The sequence below is a fragment of the Lathamus discolor genome, chromosome 1, assembly GCF_037157495.1.
Source record: "Lathamus discolor isolate bLatDis1 chromosome 1, bLatDis1.hap1, whole genome shotgun sequence".
NCBI classification, from domain to species: Eukaryota; Metazoa; Chordata; class Aves; order Psittaciformes; family Psittacidae; genus Lathamus; species Lathamus discolor.
This window is the reverse complement of record NC_088884.1, coordinates 30,949,008-30,976,048: the sequence shown is the minus strand read 5'-3', so window position 1 is coordinate 30,976,048 and position 27,041 is coordinate 30,949,008. Positions and strand designations below refer to the sequence as shown.

At 35.7% G+C, this 27,041-nt stretch overlaps 2 protein-coding genes across 5 annotated transcripts in view; one reads left to right on the top strand and one right to left on the bottom strand.

Moving 5' to 3' along the window:
- CCDC146 (coiled-coil domain containing 146) overlaps window positions 1–27,041 on the bottom strand; it is a 69,790-nt gene that overhangs the window by 36,388 nt on the left and 6,361 nt on the right. For 2 of the 4 annotated variants that reach the window (XM_065666747.1, XM_065666755.1), the window contains exons 2-3: window positions 25,756–25,919; window positions 237–319 (exon numbers count right to left, since the gene is read on the bottom strand). In XM_065666747.1, coding sequence (XP_065522819.1) covers window positions 237–319; window positions 25,756–25,911 — 239 coding nt within the window. In that variant the 5' untranslated portion in view covers window positions 25,912–25,919. Of the gene's footprint in view, window positions 1–236; window positions 320–25,755; window positions 25,920–27,041 lie in introns of those variants that run through there. The other 2 variants (XM_065666763.1, XM_065666774.1) reach the window with 2 other exon arrangements.
- Window positions 12,531–18,995, top strand: FGL2 (fibrinogen like 2). Its single transcript, XM_065666732.1, has 2 exons — window positions 12,531–13,278; window positions 15,957–18,995. Exons 1-2 carry the CDS (start codon window positions 12,531–12,533, stop codon window positions 16,661–16,663), a joined length of 1,455 nt encoding a protein of 484 aa, XP_065522804.1. The 3' UTR covers window positions 16,664–18,995.

The following is a 27,041-nucleotide window of genomic DNA, read 5'->3' as shown; positions in this document are numbered from 1 at the left end:
TTATTATTATGATTACATTAAAAAAAAGACATGGTTCAAACAAGTATTTAAATATCCCAAATTACCCTGAAAGTTTCTATTAAATAATATTATTTTCAATGTTGTGTTCTTGCTTCCTCTTTATGAACAATCACCGTAAGAAAGTCTTCAATGATAATTAGGCCATAGGATGAGCAGAAAATTACTTTAAATACGTAATGTTTTGGCTTCTTAAAGACTAAAAAGGAACATTATACCTTATCACAGTCTTATGCAGCAGGGTGTACTTTCCCTTCAGCTCTGCTACTCTGGTGCATGTGATTTTTCCAGCAGAAAACAGCTATGGAAGGGAAACAGACAGTTATGAAATTTCCTAAGAACTAATACTTTCATTCTGCTGCAACTTTTTCTAACTATAATTGGCAGCCTTTTAGTTTATACAGTCTTTGGTAACACACCAAATCAAATACACAACCAAATCAAACACACAACCAAATCAAACACACAGATGAAAAAATGCTTATTTACATAGCAATTTAAAGCATAAATTTAAGATTATAAAGAATGTGTCTGTCGCAACTACAGTGTTACCCACACCACCATATCTTCTCTGATTTTCTGTCTGTATTAATATTTCATGATAATTCTGTTTTGACTTTGAATTCAGGCTCTGAGTCACCCTTTTTCCATATTGCTTAACTGGTTCAGTTTGGGTATATACCAGCTGGCCTGCACAGGTGAAATTGAGGCTTAAAATGTCTCCGCATGCAATATTGTTGTAACAAAGATGAGTTGGGCTCAAGTTGGATCATCCACAAGCCACAGAAAGCGTTCCCTTACATACCTGTGCAGGCCTTTGGCAAACACCATGATCAAACTGCTACACATATTTAGTACTACAAAGCCCACATGTGTCTGATGCAGCCTACCCATCTCTTAGGCAATTCCTCAGTTGTCCTGAGGGCAGTAATTTTGTCTGGTGAGCAAGTCCTTAATATAAATAGGAAATAGGGCTAGCAGCTCAATTTTACCACTGCAAAATATCACAGCAGCAATAGGACAATATCTTCTGGGATCATAGAATGAGAATCATTTAGGTTGGAAAAGTCCCTTAAGATCATTGAGTTTGACAGTTAAGCCAGCACTGCTAAGTCCACCACTAAAGCATGCCCCTAAGTGCTACATCTATACATCTTTTAAATGCTTCCAGGGATGGTGATTCCACTTCCGTGGGGAGCCTGTTCCAATGCTCAACAACCCTTGCAGTCGATAAATTTTTCCTAATATCCAATCTAAACCTTTCCCTGGTACAGCTAGAGGCCATTACCTCTTGTCCTGTCACTTGTTACTTGGGAGACCAAACCCCATCTTGCTACAGCTTCCTTTCAGGTAGTTGTAGAGAGCAATAGACTGTCTACAAGGAAAGGCCTTGTAGAGGGGGGAAAAGCCTCTTTCTAAGCTGAACTAAGGATCATTAAAGACATTCATATGTGGGCTTTTCTGTAAATGCCCCTTTCTTCAATATCCAGGAGAAACCATCCAGGACCAGTCCTATGGTCAAGAATCAGAATCCAAGTCAATATGCCAAAGGAAGTATATACTTTGTTGATAACTGATTTATAGGGGTTTTTTTAAGATCCACTGCAAAAAATGTCATGGTAGCAAAGACCATCTTTGATGTCAGAGGCCCTGAGAAAAGGAAAGGAGATCTGTCGTTCACTTGTTTGCATGAGATTAAAGATAAGCAGCTCTTAGATATTTATTTTGGCATCCCGTATGATGCAAAGATACTGTTCACTTAAGTTCACAATACTAAGTAGTTCTTCTGTGAGAAAGAAAATACTTTTCTATCTCAACCTATTTATTTCTTAGCCTCATGCAGACATGGTTGTCCTATTTGTGCGCTACCTCACTAATGCCCTTTCTCCATGATCCTCTCATTTGTACCTGTGAGTGCCAGTTTTTGTTACTGCTTGGCTTCTCACTGCAGATCTATGCCATGTTTGACAATGTTTACGCAGAAATACATTTACTTGTGCTCAAGACTATGTCTTCTCCTTTATCTCCACAAGCTTTTACACTTAGTACAATTTATTTCTTAGTTCAGTTCAGAGCTAAGAGTTCTATTCTGATAAAGCTGGTCATATACAATGTGAAGACACATACCTGTGAGAACTACATAAGACAGACTGCATGGATTTTCATACCACATGTCAAAGGGAGTGAGACTACTGTGAAAGCTATGAGCACCAGACAGATCCCATTACAAACTTTATTTGGAGAGCCATGAGAGAGTCAGCGCTGGGGTACCCTGATCCCAGAATTTGTTGTTAAAGCCCAGCACACTGTTTTCTCCAAGATTTTTGTAAAGGCAGAAGGGAAAGAGGCAACTGCATGACAGGAAGAAATAGTTGTGAAGAAGGGGGAATGCATGAGCCTATGGTAAAAAATTGTGTTATCTGTGGTGATAAAATAGATATATACTGCTTTCAAGGCTGCCATTCCCGCATATGTGATAACAGGTGATGTGTAAATTGAATGGTTTTCAGAAGTTATGTTAGCTGAATCAGTGGATGTTCCCAGAAATTCACTGAATACCTAGAATGGGGTTAGCATCTGATTTCCTTACACATTTCTATGATGCCGATGAATATCAAATTACCAGTCCCTGAATACATTGCCTACTGGTAATAAAAATTAGAGATAGGACTGGAATGACAGTGGGTGCCCACTTAGACCTGGAATCATGGTTGGGCAGTCAGCAGAAAATGAGTAACAGCTTTTTGCAAAAGATACTGTAAACAGGTAGGAATCACCTTCTGTTAGAGCCACTACTTGATTGCTGACTTGTTTGCCATTGTGTGGGCTGAGAAGTAAACAGTTTCCCAGCTGGGATGACTTTGGCTCCTATGAATACTTAGAACGGAGTTAGAGCCAAGGTATTGATTGGCCTTCCATCTTCTTAGAAGGTCATTCATAGTCCTGAAGCAAACCACCTCTTGTGGCCAGACATCCTCCAGCTCAATGGCAAATTACAGTAACTATTATAATAATTTTTCCTGTATCGCTTCCCTCTATTTTACTCTTTATTTGATTACATGGAAACAAGCACATTTGGCTTTCTTGACTTGTAATCACAGACCTTGCCTATACTCTATCTGTGCAGATATGCTTCCGTCCCTGACATTACATTCCAGATCATTCCCTCACGTATCTTTATATACTTTAGTTTAGAGGACAAACATCTTACGGTAGAGAACAGCATTATCTACTCAGTTTCCCTTTAGCCATCAAAATAGGATTTGGAAAACTAACGACAACAACCAGATTATTTTAGCTTTATAAAACTATTTGTGTCTGTTGTATCTACCAGTTATTAAATAAAATTTATACTATATTCATAATATCCATTATAAAAGGCACATATGGTAGTCAGCATGACACAAGCCAACTTAAAAAAATCTAATTGAAATGGATTAAATGAATACTCACTTCACTGATGCTTTTCACCTCATGCAGAATAAATCTGATTAATAACCTGAATAAATCTGAAGTTATTGATTAATGTCAGCTACTCATAATCATTGTGAAAGTGAACCACTTGAAGGTTTCCTAAGAAACATGTTATTCCAACAGCCCCTAGAGCCTCTGCATGTTAGAGAAATGATAGGGCTAACATGTGTTTCTAATCATGTTTGCAAATGCTGCAAAATCACTGAAATCTATTCTAAGCTGGAATGGATGCTGGTATTTTGCAGACAAATTATAAATATGCATGACAGAAAGGAGGAGATAACTTGCACAACGTACCCAACACCTCAGACTTTCAGAAGAGAGATGCTTGCCAGACAGCATTAATGTCTTGTGCAACAGTCACTATTAAAGTTCCCAGACTCCTGTGAAACCTAGTGCCATGGGTCTTGCAAAGATTACTCAAAACAAAATAATCTCAAAATGGCCCCTCTTGCACATTTAACACAAGACCACCCTGAATAATTTTATTAATTCCTATTAAGAGCAACATGAAAATTCAATGTAAAATATAGAAACTATTCCTAACTTTTATTATTTGTAAAAACACTTAAGTTTAAACAACATATGTTTGAATATGCTCTGGATTAATTCAAACCATGTTATACTTTGGCAGCAGTGACTGTAATGAGTATTAGAGCTTTCAGATTTCAAACTTAGAAAAGGAAGTAAGCTTGCAAACTAGTTAAAAAAAAAAAAGTCATCATTCAGAAACACGCAAATAAAGCAAGTAATGACAAAATAGCCAGCAGTATTTTTATATATATATATCCATCCACACACACAGACATAGCATTTCTAAAGGAAGGTGTGTGAAAATTTTTGTCTGGTCTGTTAGATCTGTGTTTGCCATGTTTCTATTAAAAAATAAAGCTGTGTACAAGACTAATATCCTAAGTATAAAAAAGAAGATACTTTTCACTCCTCCTCTTCCTCCCAAGACACACTCCTAGTTCATTTTATTGCTTGGAAGCTCTCACATTGCTGGAACAAGTGAAACGGTAGTTCTTAGTTCAACTAAGTACACTGCAGCACTGAAAAGGAAAAGTGAATAAAAAAAAGAGCTTGTGAATGCAACTAAGGATGTCTTTTTCAGATCTGTGTTCATTATAATCGACCTGGAAGGATCTGAGATAATTTTGTTATACTGGAGTTTGGAGTACAGTCCTATAAAATTCTTAAACTCTTGAGTCTTCCAATCCCTTTCCACATCAGTTGTACTTCACTGTATTTTGCTTTTCTTAGCTTTTTCTTCTCATTATACAATGAGCTGGGATGCCATATATTTTTAAACACACTCAAAATTGGTATATCATCTGGATAAACTAAAATAAATTTTCCTTATCTGAATGTAGAATTACTGGAAAGTTGGATGAAGATTTGGCTGCTAATGGATGGTTGCCTGGCAACTTTTGACAACGGATGGTTGCCTGCCTGCTTTCCTTTTCCCCATATTCCCAAAAATGTTATCAAATACAAAGTATGGAAGTATGCATCTCATTAGTGGATTTACTTGTACTTTTTCCTTTTCATTTAAGATTTCTGTTACGTTTATTTTACCCTATTAAGTTACCCTTTCTTTTGCTTTATACTCATGTTTAGCTGATTAACATTTCAGACTCTGTTACATTTTTTCATGTTACCTTGCTATTTGAAGTTTGGCTTTTCTACCAGAAAAACAAAACATACCAAAACAAACCCAAACCCAAATTCCAAAACAAACGTGTTTCTTTCTAACAGTAAAAAGAAATAAAGTACTGGATAATCCTGTCCTACGATAAAGACTATGGAGGAAGATTTTACTGAAAAGGGTAAAGGGAAGGACATATCCTTCATATTTTTCTAGCAGAAAAAAAAGTGGATTTTCTGGCCCTGGGTAAGAACCTTTTAATGTAGGAATCCATGAGAACAAGAGAAAATGATTATGCTCGCTTAGCAGTTCAGTACACCTGCTTAACTTATCTCTACACTGATACCAGTTATAAGGTCATACTTGCTTGACACCAACAGCTCCACATCTGAGCTCTCTTCAAAATGTCTTAAGGAAAATTCAAGAAAAAGTGAGCATAATCTGAGGTTACATGCAATATGAGGGAGCTCCTGTATATCCTTCCAGTTTGACTTCAGGTCTACTGGCCCCTAGATGTAGGTGGTATGTTGGTAACAAAGAGGTAAAGTAAAACCACAAAAGGGAGAGGACCAATCTGATAAATGAAGCACTCTTCCATGTGAGCAAAACTAAATCTGAAATCTCGCTCTGACTACATCAACACCTCCTCACTCCCTCATTAAGTGCAGTATGCTTCTGCATTCTCCATTTTAACAGATTATATTCAATCCTTTCTGACAGCTCAAAGCAATACAGCAAGGAACTCATCTGGAATTTCAAAAGAATTTTTCTGTAACTCAAATGTGATATAAATAAGAGCTCTAAGGATTTTGACATTCCCCACTCTGAATTAGTGTCTTTTTAAGCTTCTTTTGGGACTCTCCAGAAATGAATAAAATTAAGCCAAATTTTAAACTTAAAAAGATGATACAATGTGAAAGTTGGTCTAAATCCTCACACTCTTTTGATAAAAAGCATCAAGAAAAGCACAGAAAATGAATATAGCCACCACCAATAAATTACTGATTAATATCAGTTACTCATAATCATTGTGAAACACTTGAAGGCTTCCTAAGAAACATTTAATTCCAACAGCGCCTAGAATCTCCGTATTTCACAGAAATGATAGACTAACATGTGTTTCTAATTATAGTTGCAAATACTGCAAAATAACTAAAATGTATTCTAAGATGGAATGGAACAATAACACTTTCCACCTCTTCATTCTAAACTGTGGGTTTGTAATTATAACAAGACTTTGTGACTATGCTTAATATTATTTCAGCCTAAAGAATATCCAGCATTTTGTACTAATTTTATTTCAAACATCTGAAAGGTCTTGTCAAACAACTCTTTTGCCTCATAATAGGAGACAACATAAAAATATCAAGGGATTAATATATTTTACAGTCTGTATACAGTCAGGGTTTCAGTATAATATTACCCGCTTGGCAAATGGCTCTTTTGGAGAGTCTGCTATGTGAGGTTTGGAATTTTCTCACTGTGCTGTTTATTTGAAGAACTTTTCTTACCTCTCTGGATAACATTTAAATGCTTAAACATTCAGGGAAGAAAAAGGATAAGTGCTCCTCTTTGAACAGAAAGCTCTGTACATTCTGTGAAAACCCTCACTGAGCCCACACTGTTTGGACACTTACCACACAGCTTAGGTGCTTCTTAGTCTGGGGAGAAGGTAACGCTGTCTCCCATTGACTTTTCAGGAGTTATTTCTACATTGTAGGGGGGCAACAGGTACAAGTATGCAGAACCCATGCAATGACTCTTGCATTTCTATCCATATTGGTGGCTACCAGTCACCACAAAATCTATCTCACCCCTTAAAAGAGGTGAGATAGGGATACGTACTCGCGTTTGGCTTGCCTGTGCCTGATACCTCCAAATTACCTAGACAAAGGCTAGATAATTTGAACCATGATAATGCGCTAAGGGAACTGAAGTTTTCCCCTCAAGTATGGTCAAACAGTATATTTAAGATTCTGCTTCTTTTTAATAATAAAATTTTACTCATTAAATTATTTCTGAGTGCTGTCCAGTATTTATAAGAAAGAAACATCCTCTATAAGGCTCTTACTCACTTACTTAGACAATAGAGGGAGCCAAAGATGACTAACTCAGACTAAGCACCTCATGTTTAAATGACCTGAACTCTGTTATTAATGTGAAGTCTTGCATCACAATTTATGTATGCCCAGTATAAATAATAATTATACTTTTTATTCAGTCATATACATCACTCATTTTTCAATATATGTCAAATATTCATAGAGTTATGGAAGACTAACACTTCTAAAATTATCTAGAATATCTCTAATCAACCATATTTCAGGCTTCAGCACATATTCTAAGTATTCTAAGACAAGAAGATAAAAATCACTAATTTAAGACTGTAAATATTTAGCTAGGCCATAAATTGCGGTTAGAAGTATTTTGATGCAATTCTGCATTTCATTTTGTAGATCGTGGAACATTTCATGTACAGACAGGAACAACCATACTACAGATATTTAGGGAATGATATGCCTTGTTTAAGTCATTCCAGAGAAAGATTAGGATGGTAGAAGCTAAAGAAAAATGCGGTCTGATTCTTAAATTAATGCTGTCATTAGAGTTAAAAAATAAGTTGGAATCCCTCTCATCTGTAACAAAATAGATACTGACAGGCAGATTTTTTTTCAGCTAAGTATGGGAAGTCCTTGGGGAAGCATATTTATTAGCCGTTCAAGTAGAAAAAGATTTGTCACTGGGTTTTCTCAACATTTAATTTAGGTGCTAAACAACACCTGAAACCATGAGGCTATTGGTTGTACAAATGCAGTCAGGCATTTCTCTCCTGATGTTTATGATGAGCAGAATTATAACAAAATAACAAGCACATTTGTATAAAATTGCATTTATGTGTAAGTCTGTTTTTCCTTAAAAGTGTTATTTTTACACAAAGAAAAATCACCTTTCAGATCCATTTCTATTCGAAGCTAAGATAATTTAAGTAATTTAACAAAGTAGTCTTTTTGTATTTCATGAAGTGCCTCACAAATTATTTTGCCTTCTTTCTTATTCCAGTAAAGCTATAAATACAACGAATAAGAAGATAGCATTCACTTTTTTAATATAGAATATTATTTCACAAAGTGAGGGCGTAAGAGTCATGTTTCCTTGAACTTTGTTGTCTAAAGGAAAGTGACTTGAATGCATTGGATCCACATACAAGAAGCCAGTAACTCAACAGACAAAAGTCAAACACTAAAAAAAATGAGCATGATAAATTGTTAATATCTACTCATTTTAGTTAGATATGAAGTCTTCTACACCATTTAATCACCGAAAGGCTCATAGTCTACAAAGTATTTCACATAAAAATGCTATATGCAGATCATGCTACATAATCAAGACATAACTGAGAGTGGGAATAAAGGCATACATGAAAAACATTAATATACCTACTTATGGTAGGTATAGCACTGTATTGCCTTACACAGAATTTCTACAGTTTCACTTCTTAATTACATATGGATCAGCCAGGCATCTTTTAATGAAAAATAAACTGCCAAAGGGCCCTCTAAAACTAAAAAATAACAAGACCAAAGATAAAAAGAACAATTTAAACAGATACAGAGAATCCACACGGCTATTAGTTCTATGTAATCTGTATCTCAATAAGAATATTAACAATACAAATCGAATGGAATAGGATTGCCTTCCTTTCTGTGCTCTAAAGTGTTCTCACAGACACAAGGAAGTTGAACAGGTAGTCCCATGATCCACTGGGCAACATAAAGACTGCTTGCATGAAGAACTACTGAATTAACAAAGTAAACAACCGAATTAATAAAAAATAATTGTAAATCAGAATTTGTTCCTAGTATGGACTTACACATACATTCCACATTGTGGGAAAAATTGAAAATTAATTACTTTTCATCCTTTTTCACAGGAAAAACATATCACAGAATCACTGAAGTCTACAAAACCCATCAAAAATATCACTGCAGCACATGAATATTAACACATCACACCTCCGCTACCAATATGAATGAGCCCAGACGTGTTTCAGGTTTGTTCATACCAATCATTTGAAACGCTTACACGAACTTGGGTGTTATGAAGCAACTCTTCTGCAGGAGATAGTACATCCCAGCACAAAGCCAGAAACCAAACAGATGGCAAGCTGTCATGTTTTAAATTGCCACAGTCAGTAGTTAAATTAATATCTGCCTACAGTCTTTGCTGTGTTCTATTTGACCTACATTCCATTATCTTCCAGAAAAAAAAACAAACCTTGCTGTAAAAAATCATGGGAACTGTTTCATGCTGCTTTTGATAAAATTAAAATAAACAATCCCCAGACAAGTCTGTTAAACCAAATTATATTACTTCTTTAACCTTGCAGCCACTGGGTACTTCTGGGAACAGAATGAACATCTTCAGTAGAATCTGAGAATATCATGAGCCCCCAGTTGTTTTCTTTATCTTTCAGAAGATATGCCTCCAAGTTTAGGATATCTTCTTAGTCTATAGAACGAAAAAGATTCCTAAAAAGTAAACTAAGAGAGATGGAAAACCACAAGAAAATGACCATTAACCAAACAAAAGACCTTGGTAGAAAATTTGTACTTGTGGTTATCAGCATTACTCAGATCCTTTCACAGTTGAAAAAATGTTGGCTTTTGGATTTTGTGATTGTTCCACTACTTTAAAGTTTTAAGCATTATACTCTAGGGATCTAGGAAAGCCCCATCTAGGAAGAAGCTTCATTTATAAATAAACTGCAGTTCTCAGTTTTGATCAGGTCCAATATTTCTGCCATTAATCAAGTTGCATTGGCATTTTCTGTTTAAGATTGCTCAGTGTCCTTTCTAGGAGAAGATGTATGAAAAATTCAGTTTTGAAAGTTTGCTTCATTTATCCCAAGAAAGGTAAGAGGCATGAAAACATGAAAAAAGCTGTGGCATACTACACTGAGTACCTGAAGGAAGAAGAGAGACCTGACAAATTGTTTTGAATAGATATTCCCTGACAGAACATGAAGAAAAAACAGTCCTCAATTACAAGACTTCTCCAGGTAGGGGAAGCATATACATATCTGATAGAGAAATAGGTTTTTCAGGCTCAAATAGACTGCCGATACACTAATAACAAAATCAAGAGGATAGCAGAGCATCTCAAGATTACAGAAATCTCATCCAAAGGAGGAAGCAAATATCTCAAAGTGAAAGCATATAATGGATCAAGGAATGAATGTCTCAGGAAGAAGATGTTTGAAAAGCTCAGATACCTCATGTTGTTATCCAACATTACTATTCAATATTACTAGAAATTGCTGCCCTTCTTGAAGTTACTATGGTCTAATGCTGAATATATGACAACAGTCATATATTAATAACAATATTTGAGATGCATTTAAACGTGTCAAAGCAATTCACAAGATGTGGTCTACCAAGGATAATTATTGTTAATTTTACAGAAACAGAATAGTTTGTCCAGTCCAAAGTTCCACAGCAGATAGTGGAGTTCATTGTAAACTGAACAGTGTGGGGAAATTGTGGCTTCCCAAATAACAAGGATTTAGAAATTATATTTTAATTCTAAAGCCCCTCAAAAGAGGCTGGCGCAGCTTTCCCCAATTTGACAGTAGCAGCCATGCAGGAGAACAAGGCTCTGTTAAACACCTGGTTTTAAATGGTAGAAAAATAGTTAGGATCCTATTAATCAAATCACTAATCTTAAAATTTTTCTCACAAATTAAAATCATGCATTTCTGCTGCTACAAACATTTCGGTTTTGATACATTTCTAGCAAAACCAAGGTGACTTCAGTACCTTACACCCAAGTGGGGTGTCTTTCATCTCATTGATAGAGTACTACTTATGATGCAAAAGGGAGGGATAGACAGTTTTGCCACAAAACTAAAAGCACCATGGCACGTTCTGGGATGTTCATTTTTAGAGTATGGGAAAGGTAGATTTAAAACCCATTTCCTAAGAAAGTGCCCAGACCATCGTACTATGCAAGAATCTGAAGGAATTGTTGTAGCAAGTTAAACAGATATGGGGTTTTTGCCAAGTCTCTCTCCCGTACTATCAATATAAGCCTGTGGTACCTATAAAAGCTAGTAACATCCCAGAGATCATAAACTTACAGGGAATGTATGTGAGTAATGCCTGTTTAATGTTTAATCTGTATTACGAATAACTTCAGCTAGGGTTTAGGGAAATATATTATTCAGATTGGACTAATTAAACAAGAACTAGTGTAAAAACCCTTTACTCATGCAAGGTACTTGGCTCTTGACTGAGCTATGAATACTTGAAGACATATCCATGTAGCCATGGCTACATATCCATCCAGGGCACAAGAAAAATGGCGTAAATCACTAAAACTGCACAGGCACCACGTGAGAATGGCAAAGGTGGCTGTAGAATAAAAATGACGAAGTACATGGCAATTGTCACCTAGAGCTGAAGTAATTTTATTTGGTGTGATTAGTCATGGGAAGTACATTATTAACTCTGAAAGGTGATACAGAGCACAGTAAAAGGAAGAGCACAAACCAAAATCAGGAATACAGAAGGGAATACCCCAAATCGATGTGCCCAAGGTCTTTTCTAACCTTGCTGATTCTATGCTTCTATGCCTTGCTTTAGTTTTAGAACTTGGGACATTATTCAGAACACCAGGATTTGCTTTCAGTTTTCTGAAGAATCAGTCCAACAGCTAGGATCAAGGAGGGGTGGAGACAGAAGTATCTTAAGTTCCCTTCCCTTCACTTAGAAAGGTTCAGTAGTAAGCACTCAGAATCAGGTAACAGCAAATAGTAACTGTGATGTGCCATACAAATCATGAATATTCCAGATAACTATTTTAAGCAGTGCCAGGCAAAACAGGAATAACTAAGTGCTGCTCATCCTTCTTAGCTTGTGTCTCTATCCTGAAAGATGTTTGGAACCAAAACCATATGTTTCAACGTGCTTTGGGATTTAAATACTTTTCAGGAATCCATCCCTTCAGTTAAAAAAAGTTTTTAGGAAGAAGGGGACTGAATATCAGCGAAGCCATTGCTGTGATCCTCAAACTAGGAAAGGGGCTGCTTTTCACTTTTTCCACCTGCTGTGGTAAAACTAGTCTGGTTTTGAAAGCAGTGCTAGAACACTAAAATGTTAAGAAACAGATGTTAGAAGACTGTTATAACACAGAGCTAAGTGATTAAATGATTTTTTTTCCAAAAAGAAGAAAATCCATGTCCAACAAGGAATGAAATTAAACTGCATAAGTGATCAGCACACATGCATTTCATCATTTTGCTTACATACACTCGTTCTGAGTCAGGAATACTCTCTGAAATGTGCTATTCTTGCAAGCACTACCTACTTTGCTCTGCTATTAATCACTCGTGATGCAAGCACTCCCACCCATTTCTGAGAACAGTGTAGGCTGTCTGATAACTCACAGGCTTCAAGCTGCCCTTATAAAGTTGTTCCACTTTCACATACTTCCTCATACTGCTGGTTTCGCTGTGAAGATGAAGCTGCTCATTTACTTAGTCTTGCTGAAGACAGCTCTCCTTGCTTTAACAAATGTCTTTGCAGTTGTTTTAGAAAATGAAGAGGATGCTAAAGAAGGAAAAGTTACTGAAACTTGTCCTGTAAAGCTCAAAAGTAATCGGAAATGTGATGATGGAGAGGATTGTCCATATCAGATAAATCTGCCTCCAATGACCATCCAGTTACCTAAAGAATTCAGACTGCTTGAGAAGACTCTCAAAGAAGTACAGACCCTTAAAGAAGCAGTAAACAAGCTGAAGAAATGCTGCCAAGATTGCAAGCTGCAGGCAGATGACAACCAAGAAAGAGACAATAGTAATGAATTCCTGCTACCTAATGCAGAAACTCCGGCAGAAAATAGCAAAATCCAAGATAACAGAGTAAATGAACTGCAGAGCAAAGTTAACAGAATGGCAACCAGCTTAAAAAATGCAAAGAGTCAGATTCAGACACTGCAGGGTCGGTTAGAGAAGATGAGCCTCATAAATATGAACAATGTAGAACATTATGTTGACAGCAAAGTTGCAAATTTGACATTTGTTGTGAACAGCCTTGATAACAAATGTGCTTCTAAGTGTCCAGCAATGCAGCCAAGACCTGGTATGTAACCTGTTAATTCTTCCTGCCTCTATAAGCTTTCTGTGCATTTTACAAAAACTGGGTAAACAATTTTAAATATAACCAAATCGCTGTGTTAACTTCACAAGTATTTGCTCTTTTAGTGTTTATTTATACTCCTGTAAAACGTTTCAGCTGCCACTAGAGGGTTACTGAGAGCTGCAGGTGTTCAGTTCCTCCTAGAACAGGACTATTATGGAATTTTAAAAGTGAATTTTTGAAGGACTTTTCTTTGTCAATTCAATTACTAAATATGAAAATTTAACTTTATTTTACTACATTAAGGATATTAAACTGTTATTTTCTCATTGGATGAGAAGGGGTAAATTTTCTCTAGGTGTGCCTTAAAAACTGTGTGGGTTTTTTTTCAATGTGAAACTACAGCTATTCTGAAAAGGTCTGCAAGACATTATGAAACATCAAGTGAATATTTTTGACACATGGGTAATAAAATAAATGTCATCACAGCACATATCTGAAAGGCTCAGCTAAAGAAGTTTATTAACTGTATTTCGCAAGTGGGTAACATACGTACCATGAATTTAATATAAAAATCTTATATTAATCTAATATATAAGCAATATAAAACAGAAAATAGGTATTAGCACTGACAAACACTTTTTTCTTTTACTTTTCAATTGTCCTAATTAAAATCAAGAAATAGAACTAAGAATTTCTTTCTAATATTGATTTTTATTAGAGGAAGATTGAGGGGGGTTTAATATCATGAAGTTGTATTACATGTAAGAATCTCTGAAAACAAGAACTATTCACTAGATTGTCAGTGTATTCAGCCACTCAGATACCATACACACAAAGATAGGCTCTCTAGAGGTAAAGCAGAGAAAGAGCAGGCTGCATTGTAGTTTTTAAACTTCTGTTACTTAGTATTCAAGTTTAAAATATAGCTGTTCTTCTGTCCATCCATATTGAAAACTGAAGGATCTGCAGATGGTGCAGTCCATGTACAGCTGAAATTCTTGAAAGTTTGAAAAGAACATATTAATAATAATAATAAAAGTAATGCTTCTATTACAATCAGATATTAATAAGTATAAATGAATTACTTTAATTCACATATAAAGCATCCATAAAAAGAATGAGCAACTTGGTATAGTGGTCATGGGCACTTAATCAGATTCAAATAAGGTACTCCGTAACAGACTAAAGTAATTTTAGGTATTTCTCACACTTACTGGAATGTTGGGTACTGTTCACAGCATACGATCATGTAGATATTCCTTACACTTTACAGTAGGTGCTGATAAAAGTGTTTGCAGCAGCAATATATAGATTATGAAAACTAGCAAGGATAACAGCTGCAACTTACTTCTATACAGGAGCTACTCCTGCATCCACTGAAAACAAGAGCAAAACTTTATTGAAATAGGAATTGAATCAGGTTATAAAAGCATTTTTTTCTAAAACGTATATTCGCTGTCAGTATCTTCTCAAAACACAGTCCACGAAATATCTTACACAAAGTTGAGCAAAATAAATGAGAATGTATTGTGGATTTAGTTTTGAGTTTTAAACCTTTGGCTCTTATACTCTGTGTTGTCATAAATGTCCAGTTTTCTTTACTGGCAAACAAGAAGTCCCGAGTCTCATTCCCTGCTGCAGCCTGAAAACACTCCTCCCTTTCAAGAAGTAAATTAAATTTTCTAGGAAGAATATGCAACTCAAGCCTGTAAATGAACAAGCCCATAAATTCAAATCTGCAATAGGAATGACCATTGTGGTTTTGACTCTTAACTAGGAACTTCTGAGAGCACTCTCTACCACTTAAGAACATGTAATTATAATGCCATGCTGTTGAACACAATGTTATTACTGGATGACACTGTGGATAAAACATGTTTTTTTGACTCTGCAGGAAAGACCTGGGGGTATTTTTCTTCTGAATAAAATATATCACCCACTGGTGGGAAAAAGCTGTGTTAATGGTAGATGCGAAAACTTTTCCTTATTGTAAAGCCAGCAGTGCCAAATAAACAGGAAAGCACCATCACTTTTCTAGCTTCGTCTTTCCAGGAATCACAGCACTACTACAATAAATGGACAATTTTATTACTCTTTTTTTTTTGTTGTTTCCTGAAGTGCAGTCAACATTAACACGTGAAACATTCCTAATGATGGTATGCTCTGTATCGAATTATGTTCATTGAACAATAGCCAGGTTGAAGTCATTCCCATATGGACAAAGCTTTTTCTCTAACATACTGCCAGATGAAGATTTGAATTGTAGACGGGGTGTGATGGTATACATATAAACACAAAAAGCAGCAAGTTTATGATCATGAAGCATTAGAAATACAGACTGAAGAAATTAGGCTGAATTTACAGAAGGTAATGAAAGGATAAAGAGTAGAGAAAAGGAGAGAAGGGAAAACAGACAATGAAAATGCCCTCATATTATGCAGGTTTTATACAAAAAAAGTAATGGGGTTTTTTTGCACAGCTATCTGATGCAAAGATCCTAGGTGGCATCTATTACGAAAAAAAATGTTTCTCCCTAGAACTGAAATTGTAGTAACACTATTTTCTATGTAGATGCCTCTTCAACCCAAGTACTGTAGGCCACATCAGTCTGGTCAAAAGTATTGTTTATTTTTATATTGAAATGATGTTTATTCTAACACTATCTGTTCTTCCACCAGTTATACAAATAATGCAGAGAGACTGCGCTGATCATTACACAGCAGGCAGAAGAATTAATGGAATCTACAGGATTAGTCCTGACCCCAGAAACAACAGCTTTGAAGTTTACTGTGACATGCAATCACACGGAGGTGGCTGGACAGTGCTGCAGCGGCGTCAGGATGGTAGCACTAACTTTAACAGAACCTGGAATGACTACAAAAATGGCTTTGGAAACCTCAGCAGGGAGTTTTGGCTGGGGAATGACAAAATTCACCTCCTGACAAAGAGCCAGGAAATGCAACTAAGGATTGAACTCGAAGATTTCAATGGCATCAGAGAATATGCAAAATATGAACACTTCTATGTGGCCAACGAGTATCTCAAGTACCGTCTAAGTGTTCACGGCTATAGCGGCACGGCAGGAGATGCCCTTCACTATAGCAGGCATTACAACCACGATCAAAAGTTCTTTACAACTCCAGACAGGGATAATGACAGGTATCCTTCAGGAAACTGTGGAGCATACTACAGCTCTGGCTGGTGGTTTGATGCATGCTTGTCTGCCAACCTCAATGGCAAGTACTACCACAAGCAATACAAAGGTGTTCGCAATGGCATTTTCTGGGGCACATGGCATGGTATTTCTAATGATATTCCCAGCGGATATAGGCAAGCTTTTAAATCAGTAAAAATCATGATCAGACCCAAAAGTTTTGTGCAGTAATTCTACGCCCTTTTCTTAACTAGTTTGCGTTGGATTGCACTCAAAATTGTACTTATTCAGTATTATACTCAGAATTCAAGTATTCAGTTATGTTTGGCATAAAATAGTTCTAGACAAACAACATATTTCCATGTAATTTTTTAAAGATGGTTTGACCCATATAATGTTTTAAAACCAGCATGAATGTGTCTGAATAGTTATTGCTAAAACAGCATGGGTTAAGTCTTGGTATCGTTATGTAAATAGTCTAAACATTGCTTTTGGTGCTTTTACTGACTGTGATATACATTTTATGTTTTAAAACTTTTAAGTGGTCTTCCACAAATTGTGTCTGAATGAATACCTACATTTTAACCTGAAAATAACTCAGGAGGTATAACTGATAACATATAAACATATAGATTTGTCAATGTTTACAATGCAAATTAGTCTCTCTGGAACAGCCTGAATTTTTCTATCAATCACCTATCCTTCCCAACTTCAAAGGTATACAACGGCAATACCAATATAAGTTAGGGAAAATACTATCAATTCTTATTTTTAAAGGACTAGAAAATAGAAGGCCGCATAGTTTGCCCAAAGACACACACATACAAAGTCTTGAAGAAAACTTAGAAAATTAAGATGATTCCTCAAGTCTTATCTCTTTTATCAAACATTATTCAAAGAAGTTGGTGGAAGAATTGAATAAAAGCAGTGGAAATGATACAGGGAACAATGCAATGCAATAAAAGACAACATTCTTGCTTATTTTGTTTCCTCTGTTCAAACTCAATGTCCTGTTTGTCACTTGTGGGAGAAAGGAGCCGATACATAGTTTATTACATGTTTATACAGGCAGGTAGATAGGTAGGAAGAAGACACATCAAGAAGAATCTATGTCTTAGTATTAACGCCTCTAAATACATACAAAAAGAGTTTCCTGCACCATTTTGCTTTCTCCTGAATCTTTTAAGTTTGCCAAATGTTACAAGATGACTTGTAGAGACTCAAGCTCTCAAGTATTTCTCACTCCATGTAGCATTAGACCGTAATATTATAAGAAAGATTACAAATATTTTGTTACACATGAAAACATTGAATTCTCCTCATTTTCTGAGTATCCCTTTTGCAGTCACAGAAACAAGAACAACCCACTGGCAATTACAGACAGAAAAGACAATATGTGAAAGACTTTTTCATCTAAATATGACTAATGAAACAATCTAATTTTTAAGTACTTCAGGAAGTGCAAATTAGAAATACTGTTATTAAAGCTCATGTTGTAGATAGTAAGTACAAATTTGACACCTATCTATTGCCTACCCTAGAAAAGACGTGGCTTTATAATTACAGTGACTAACATTCTAAATGGAGATGCAATTATCTTAGCAAGAGGCTATTTTGTTATTTTGCTTATGCCAATCTTGAGATGCAGATAAACGATGCTAAGACTGTATTTCTTTATCAGATTGGTCTTTGCTGGCATAGCCTTTTTGATTCAAAGAGACATAACAAGAAAAATATAAGTATCCATCTAACCTAATACTTTACAAATACAACCTTTATTGGTTTTTAAGATTATAACAAGAACTACTATGGTTACAAGTATGCAAATTAGCAATGGTGGCAGTTGGTAAATTGTAAAATATTAATATATACATTTTATGGAAGTAAATACTTTGACGGGTATTTCAGTGTGAAGGGTAATTTGGTTTATCATATTTCAGTTTGAAAGAGCAATGGAAAGTTCTAATTGCAAGATGTATAATCTTTGCTTGAGAATATGTTTTGAAGCTATAGAATTTTTATTTTGGAATAAAAAAGAATTGCCTTAAAATAAAAAAAAAACAATTTATGAAGGATTGATTAGAAGAGCAAATATCTAGTTGCATATGATTATACTTAATAATTTTGCATGAGATACACAATTTGCTCCTATTCAATATATGGTAACTATCTAAGTAAGACTTAGTGTATCTACAAGCTTCTACTTGAAAATGTCTTTTTCCTGCTAAACTGTTAGAAGAGAAACTGTTCTTTCATAATCCTATTTAAAGGAAACTTTGTAAAACACAGAAATTTTAACAGAATAAGCAAATGTGACTAATATCACCTACAAAAACCTTGTCAAATGGCTTTAAAAAAAAGATGAAAAAAAGATAAAAAATAAGTGTAATGCTGTTACACAAACCTGAATATTGCCTGCCTGGAACTGTTGTAGCTGAATTACCATCGGTATGTACTAGTTTTACAATATGTACACAGTTTTACAAAGTGTAACTCCATCTACTTGTTGCAAGCATTATTTTTGTTCTTCCTTGGTGCAATAAAATTAAGTCACACTGTTAAAGCTGTGCTGGTGTCGTAGATATTTACAGGAACTATGAAAAAAAAACAACTCATCATTTTTTTAAATAATTTTCTGTAGAAAACATAAGAAAACACAGATAACTTCAGGTGACCAACAAAGACAACCACATGACATGCCAGGAGAGTGATTACTACTATGTTACTGAGAGATCCATTTTATGATACTTCAGCTGTCAGTTAACACCAAAGGCTGAAACCTCAGACATCTTTTTGAGACTATTTGGAAGGAGAAAGGTAATTGGCCACTCAGGAGTTCACACAACCTATATCTTTAATGTGAATGAGAAGAAGCAACCTAATCTGGCTTTTTTGTGTTACAACTGTTCAGATCACATGCCAGTTTCATCAAAGCATATGAATAGAAATAATACCCCAAGTTAAAGCAAACAATTTTTTTAGAAGCAAAAGCACTTGGTCTGTGCTTAAGGCTTACTAATTCAAAACATGTCTTTCAGCTTACAGAAAACATCTATGTAACACTGATTATCATACAAAAATACTTGTGGGTTTGATACTGCTAATATTTAAATTGAGAATTTTAGTGAAGAAGATTACTAACAGCAGGTTTACTAGCAAAATTCTTATGGGTTGTTTCCAAAAAATAAAGGCACAAACCCATCTGTTTGATGTGATCAGCCAAGCAGACTGTAATGCCTTGGCTTTCTATGCATTGTTTAAACAAAAAGGAAGGAAAAAACCCCAAACCTACATGGAAAAAAAAAATAAGATTTAGCATTTTGATTTTGATTTTCTTCCTTTTCTTTTGCAATTATCTGTTTCCTTAATGGTGTTTTTGGGGTGAACACTGCAGTCAAACTCAGAGTGAATTGCAAGCAATAGGTAGTTTGACAATTTGGTGGAAAATAAACTTGCATTTACGTGATTATTTTCAAAGGAAATTAACTTGGTTCTTAATCCATACCTAGGATACCTTGTTTATACCTTAAACCAAAATCAAACAAAGGAAAAAGTGCCAAATTTACTTAGCTTCTAAGTCTTACATGTCATATGAACATCAACAGGAAGGATGTGACTTTTAACTTCTCATATTAAAAAAAGATGAGGTAAGAACTAAATACTGGCATACCAAGAAAGAATTTTAAATACATTTTTATAAATGTGTTCTGTGGTTTGTTCTCTTTTACGGGAAATAAGAGAAAAATGAGATGATATATATAGGCCTGAAGATACTGACATAAATTTCGAAGAGAAATGGCTGAGCGGTACCATCCACAGACCCTGCTAAAAGCAAACATTCCACTTACTAAACTGATCTCTTTCATTCACAGCTTTAATGAAATGTTTATGGAGTTATAATACTTGTGCCAGAAGTTAATTTGGCTGTCACCCTCAAGGGGAACCAGAAACAGAAAACAATGGTTTAAGATGATGTGTCAAATCCAACCCTCATACAAGTCATGAGAACAGGGTATGAATCAGTCTTATTAAGTCCTTGTTCATCAAATCTTTCTAAACTCAGTAAAGGAAGACTCTATTTGGAAAATAATAGCTGGAAAAAGTATTCCCAGTCCCTAATTGTGTTCATATATTCAAGACAAACTCTAAGTCTAATTAATATTTCACTTCTACTGAAATAGTAGACCAACATTTAGAATTGTACAGTAGAAAGTAAGTGTGTTTTACACAGTTTTAAGCAATTACATGGAGTCAATGAGTTTTATGGAGAAGTAGGACCCACTTTCAGAAACAGAAATCCTCATTTCTTTCTTTGGATAACGTATAAAATCCCCCCTGCTTACTCCTGCAGCTTGACCTCTATTTGCAAAACCCAATGATAAGGATCCTTTCTCACGCAGATCTTTGAGGCTCTGTTCCTTTAGTATCTGGACACAGGTGTTTTTGAATAAGTGAATACAACCTAAATGCCTTCAAACATGCTTTACAGCATAATCTGAACACATTCGACAGCTTCCTGGTCTTTTTGCCTCACAAAGTCACCTGCGAGTGGTAAAAAGAATCTCACAATAGGAAGAGCTTATTACACTGGCTTTGTTTCTACTCCTGCTGTTTAAATGCACCTGTAAATTCATCTCACTCCTCTACAGCTTTTTATAGATGTTACCACCAATTGCACCAACTTTCCGATCGTGACCACTGATCGGTTTAACGTTCACTATGCAAACTATTGCTTGCTTGCTGAAAGTTGCTGCAAAACCGCGGTCTGGTTTACAGACACATTATCATCCCTAGCTGACGCCCTAGGTGACCATATAAACAAAGCTAAAAAAGGTTTATTGAATTAGCAGTCAGATTCCTACGGGTGGAGGTGGTGGCAACATCTGTCTTTGCTCTCTGTGCCCACATATTTATACAGCTTTTTTGTTGTGCCAGGAGCCTTTGAAGCACGTAATGTGGAGTGTGCCAGGATCAGCTTAAGTTTGAAAATGTTTGCATTCAAGAGCTGTGTTAAGAGTTTTACAACTTTGGTAGAGCATACACGTTTGGAGAGTACTGAAACAAATTATCCACTGCTATGGTTACCATGCACAAATCTATAGTTGATATAAAGTATAATATACTTTATAAGAGTAGAAAGCACACTACAGTATGTGTAGGTGAACAGAAATTAAATTGGTGCTCATATAAAACCCATAAAATTTCTAAGCAGGCCAAGCTAGCTTTTCTAGGAAATTTTCCATGTAAAGATGTATCAACATTTCTAAAAATGGTAGCTGCTTACACCTACCATTTAACCTAAGTTAGGAGAGAATTAAAAACCCGTTTGTTAGGAAAAGAATTTGGGAAAGGCTGTATTTTCTAGATTGGCATTGTTAGACATTGGAATGTCATTGAAGAAATACATGAAATACTGATTCTTAATATTTATATTTGAAAGTTGTGGCCAACCTTTATGTGACTTTCTTTTCTTTCCTGCAGCACAAATGAGAAAATAAAGAAAAATTAAAAGCTTAAGCCACATTCAAACATTGAAGATGCGCATCTTTCCACGACTTTAAAGTTCTTACAGCTAGCAGATCCACATGAATCAGCATCAGATCAGCAGAAGCAGTGTTCGCTTGAGAAGTCTCTGTTAACTGTACTGTTCATTTTTTGGTAAACATGGAGACTTTGCTCTGTGTTTCCAGTAGAACCAGAATTTTGGTTGACACCTTTTCAGCTGTCAGAAGTAAGAAGTTCATCAATCTCAGAAAGACTCCAAATTTTTAAATAGTAATGAAAAATATTAATGAAAAGTTCTTTCTGCTTCCCGATGGATGGTGGCAATAGGATGCTTGGACTCCAGCAAAAAGAAAAGTGGAATGATAGTGACAATTTCCGACACAAAAAAGTAGCGCAAATAGAAGTTGTAGTTGCTGGTATCAGACAGTGAACACAGTCCATTTTATCTTTCTAGGGTACAGAGTGCAACAGTTTGCATTAGGCAAATCAGAGAGATTTCCCAAAGGAATTTATCCTCCTGCAAGTTTAGGTTTAGCACATGAATATAGAATGTTCATTAGCAGAAAGGGATTATTGTGGTACCTGCCAAACAAGATACCCTCTCACTGAACATGGTAAATAATAAAGCACTTTTTATTCACAAGTACACTACAGAATAAATATCTCCCTCATAGCACCCACCAAAAAGACAAGCAAAATAAATGTTGCAGAATCGTTTTTCTGGTATTGCGTTAAAAATAGATGTATATGTCTGAGTGAACTAACAACTAACTCTAACCTAAGAACATACCAACAAAAGTAAGAGAAAGAAAAAGCACAGCATAGAGAAGCTCAGAGACATCAGTCTTGAGTGAAGCCTAACAAGAACTGCTAATCCAATACTAACTGAAAAAAGACCTCCCACCATTCAATTTCTCCTTTTCATTTTTCATAGAAAGAAGAGTTTGTAATTTATAAATAATTTATAAATTTATAGTATATATATTTTTATATGTAATTTATATATAATTTATAATGCTAATTTATAAATAAGCAGAATTACCCATACAGAATTAAAAGATATTAGGCTCCATGAATGATTACTCCTTCTAATTGAAAAAAAAAAAATAAAATCCTGAAGAATACTAGGTTTTGAGTAATCTCCAGAATCAAAAAGATGAACGAGCAGATTTTGTGAGCAAGTCATCAACTTCATCAAATCTTCAAAATTTTGCAAAGATCAAGCGGATTGAAAACTGCCTGGAGGGTAGCTGTTGATGATTCGCTATCAAGTTGGAAAGATGTATAGAGTAAGGGTCTTTTTGTGTCTGGGATTGTGATTTGGGTAGCAAAACAAAAATTAAACAACAGAAAAGGATTTGAAGGCTATAATAACTTATAAATGAAGCATCAACAGCATCATTATAGAACTGTTGTTTTAGTAATTTATGCTCCCTTTAAAATGGGAAAGCCTGAATCATGTGAAGGAAAGGGAAGAACAACTTGAACTTTTGTTCAAACCTCTGTCCAGTTTTTCATATTATTACCTAACCCCCATGGCTAAACAACGTTACTGTTTGTTATTTAAAATGAAAGAGAGAGAGAGTGCGTGTTTGACTCCTTGCTATTTATATGTTTGACTACCTGCTGTTTGCATGAGAAAAACAAGACTGGCTGACTGGAAAGTTTACTGCTAGAAAGCATAAATCTGTTCTGAAATAAGTCTTATAATATCAAAAGGTGTTCCTTCTGACAAGTGTTTGCTGCTGGCAGGCATAGATGACCAGCTAGTAAACCAGAGATAATATGATACAACTGTGCTTCTGTGGAAAAATTCCAATAGCTATTCCAAGAAGCTAAAGCCACTGTCACTGCAAGAACCTCTACAGTGACCAAAGCCATATATTTACCTCTGAATTATGTATAAAGTTCAACAAAGGAAGCAAATATGTCAGTGGAAGAGAAAAAATGTGAATAAGTGATGAAAAGCCAAATGAAAAGCCGTAAAGCACAAGTATGAACTGTTAAAAATTATGGTAAGAATGAGTCATAGTTCCCTTTTAAAAACTGACAAAATCACCAGAAGACCCCCTTTATGAAATCTATGCAAATTGCTTACTTTGGTTTTCCACTGCACGTTTTTTTCCTGAGTTGGGAACAACATCTAATACTAAGGTTACCCTCTATTTCCCAGTAACGGCTTACAATATTATCAGAGTTGAATAAATTTGCCTTAAATTTGACATGCAGAATAACATCTTTGGAAAGATTTTTTGGAGGGCCAAGTGAACTGATCATTTTCTAGGGTAAGTACAGAAAAAAAAAAAAGTTTCACTAATTAAAAATAAGGAAAACAAAGCAGAAATGTAGAATATATTTTAGAATGTTAAATCATGTAGTTTTATTTTATGTGGGGAAGGGTGGGTGGGGGGGTAAAGATTTCTTGTACTAGGCATATGCTTCTTGTTGACATAACAAATATTCTACTACAACTGAAAATCTACAGAACTATTGGGAGTAGCTGGAAAATAAAAGTACTCTCCAAAGTGCAGTTTCCATACTTTCAGTAGTCACGAGGATTTCTTTAAGGTGAGAGGTCAAGCCTCTTTGAGAGTTGAGCTGCCCTGGACTTTTGCAGCTGCCTTGGACTGAGAAGAAAGGGGTTTTGTGCTACAAGAATACTGGAAGCTGTGGACTCACCATATACCAGTATTGGATTGAAATTGAAAATCTCTCCCTCCTCTATACTGAATGCACAAGAGATTAGAGAGAGATTGTGCAGCTTCATGCTATGTTCAGTATGATTCAATAGCAGGATAGGAAAGGGGCAGTCCTATTTTCCTCTTTACCATAAACTCTTGCCCTTTCCTTTCTTCTGACTTGAAGTCTAAGGCAGAGAGAGAAAGCTGGCCTAGCAAACCTACCAGACAGATCCAAGCTGGAAAGAGCCCAAGGTAAAGCAACTTGAAGTAGGAACTTCAAGCAAAACATGAAGTATAAACAAAGCCTGCTTAGGATGTAAGAGAGATGCACATTTTTATTCTACAAAGGGCAGAACTTGATTGCTCTCCATTGTCACCGTGGGAAAGGCAAGAAGAAAGCTGCATTATTCACTCCAAAGGAAATTTAAACTGGGATTCAGGAAAAACTTCTTTTTTAAAAACTTGAGCTTTGATGAAAAGCTGGAAAATGATACCCAAAGAGCTGTCTCCATCAGTTAAGGTTTTAAAGAACAAATTAGACAAGTATCTGCAGAGAATCTACTTCAGTGTAAATTTTGGATTAGATGATCTCCTACTGTCTCTTCTGGCATTACACTGCTAATGATTTCATTAGATATGTATTTGAAATCTTAAATTCTAAAATATTTTTAGTATTCTAAAAGTTCCCTTAACATAGAAAATTCTTCAAAAGGAACTGAACTCCAAAAGCGTCCTTCTAACGTCATCAGTTAGTGCCTCAAGAGCCACTTACCATGGATTTTTCCTGCACCTATTGAGTCTTTCTAAAACTCATGATGCAATTACCTCTTGAGCTAGAACACCACAAAACCAAGACCTCTCTTTTCTCATTCGCCTTAAGGCCACAATCACTGAAAAACAACATGGCTATCTCTTCAGCACACCATTCCCAAAAAGAATAAGCCCCATGTATGTTTCTGCTTCACAAAATGTTCTTACCATTTAAAAAAAAAAAAGAAAAATCAGAGAAGAGATAGGGAAGCTACAGAGAGCTGATGGAAACAAACTGCAATTATTAACACCAAAGTATACATTTTAGATAAATTGATTTGGACAATATATGCAGTTATAGATAGAGAAATCTGGGGTATATGGTACCTCATCTAAACACTGAAATGCAGGACTTGCTGTTACATCAGTGGATCCCTCATCTTGGCTATAAACTGTTGGAACTATACCACAGATGGATTGCTCCTCGATTGCAGATTCTGCATCACTGGAACTGGAACTTTCTTTGCCAGCCTCGCTCATCATTTGAAGTTCTAGAAAGTAACAAAACCAGCAAAATACAGTTGATTATGTCCTGGGATATATATATATAACTGTGCAAGACAAATGTGTAAAGAACACAAATTTGACATGTGAGACCCATGTTCAACAAAAAGAGTCACAACATGAGCAAACTAGGCGGGTCTACAGTTACGGCTTCATGAAAGACCTGTAAGAGGCTGCACTACTACTCTATAGCTTGAGTGTTTTTAAAAATCTGCTAGTAGTTGGCTATGTTACTGTCACATAAATGCTAGACAACATGCAAAACAGTATTTCTTAAAGAACAGCAACTGAATAATAGGTTTAGGCCAGAAAAGGCCTCTGGGGTCACCTAGCACAGTCTTCTACTCAAAGCAGAGCTGACTTCAAAACTAAATTGACTTGCTTAGGGATTTGACCAACTAAGTTTTGAAAATCTGCTAAACCAAGCAGCCCAGCCACTGCTCTCAGGCAGGTCCTTATAAAGGAAAACTCCAAGTGGATGATACTCCTCTAGTTAGAACCACTATGAAATTTTCTCTTTCATTTCCATAAAATGTTTCCCCCTTCCCTCTCCATCCAACATAAGCCCACCCTTCATGGTGTCCCTTGATGTTGCAGGGGGGAATTACATGGAAAAGGAACTCCTTCACAGAATACAGCGATACTGAGGACAAGAACAGGTGCAACTTGTGTGAGTAATATCATTACAGTTATTCATGTCTGCAAGTGATTGCATGGCCATACTTAAAAAAAACCCAACACACCAAATGACAAAACCAAACCCAACAAATAAACCATGAAACCATACAAAATGGAAAAATATAATATAAAATCTGAGATTAGGAGGTAGAAAAATACTGGGAAAAAATAATTATTCTGACAAAAAGGTCTTCTGGCACAATGGTATCTTAAGAGTTTCGCATATTCAAATTGTTTAAAATACTGACCTTTTGCATGAATGCATCATGAAACAAGACAAAAACTTTACAGGAGAAAGATACAAGTGATATGAGATGACTAAAGACAGTAAGCATCTTACAGAGGGAAGACAGGGGAGGAGGACTTCAGAAGCACACAGAAACCTTGACATGACAGAGCAAGATAGGGGAGCCATACAACATTTGTAGAGC

Coding starts and splice junctions, on each gene's coding strand:
- FGL2 (XM_065666732.1), top strand. CDS start 12,531: ATGCAAGCACTCCCACCCATTTCTGAGAACAGTGTAGGCTGTCTGATA. Junction 13,279..15,956: donor AGCAATGCAGCCAAGACCTG/GTATGTAACCTG, acceptor TTCTTCCACCAG/TTATACAAATAATGCAGAGA.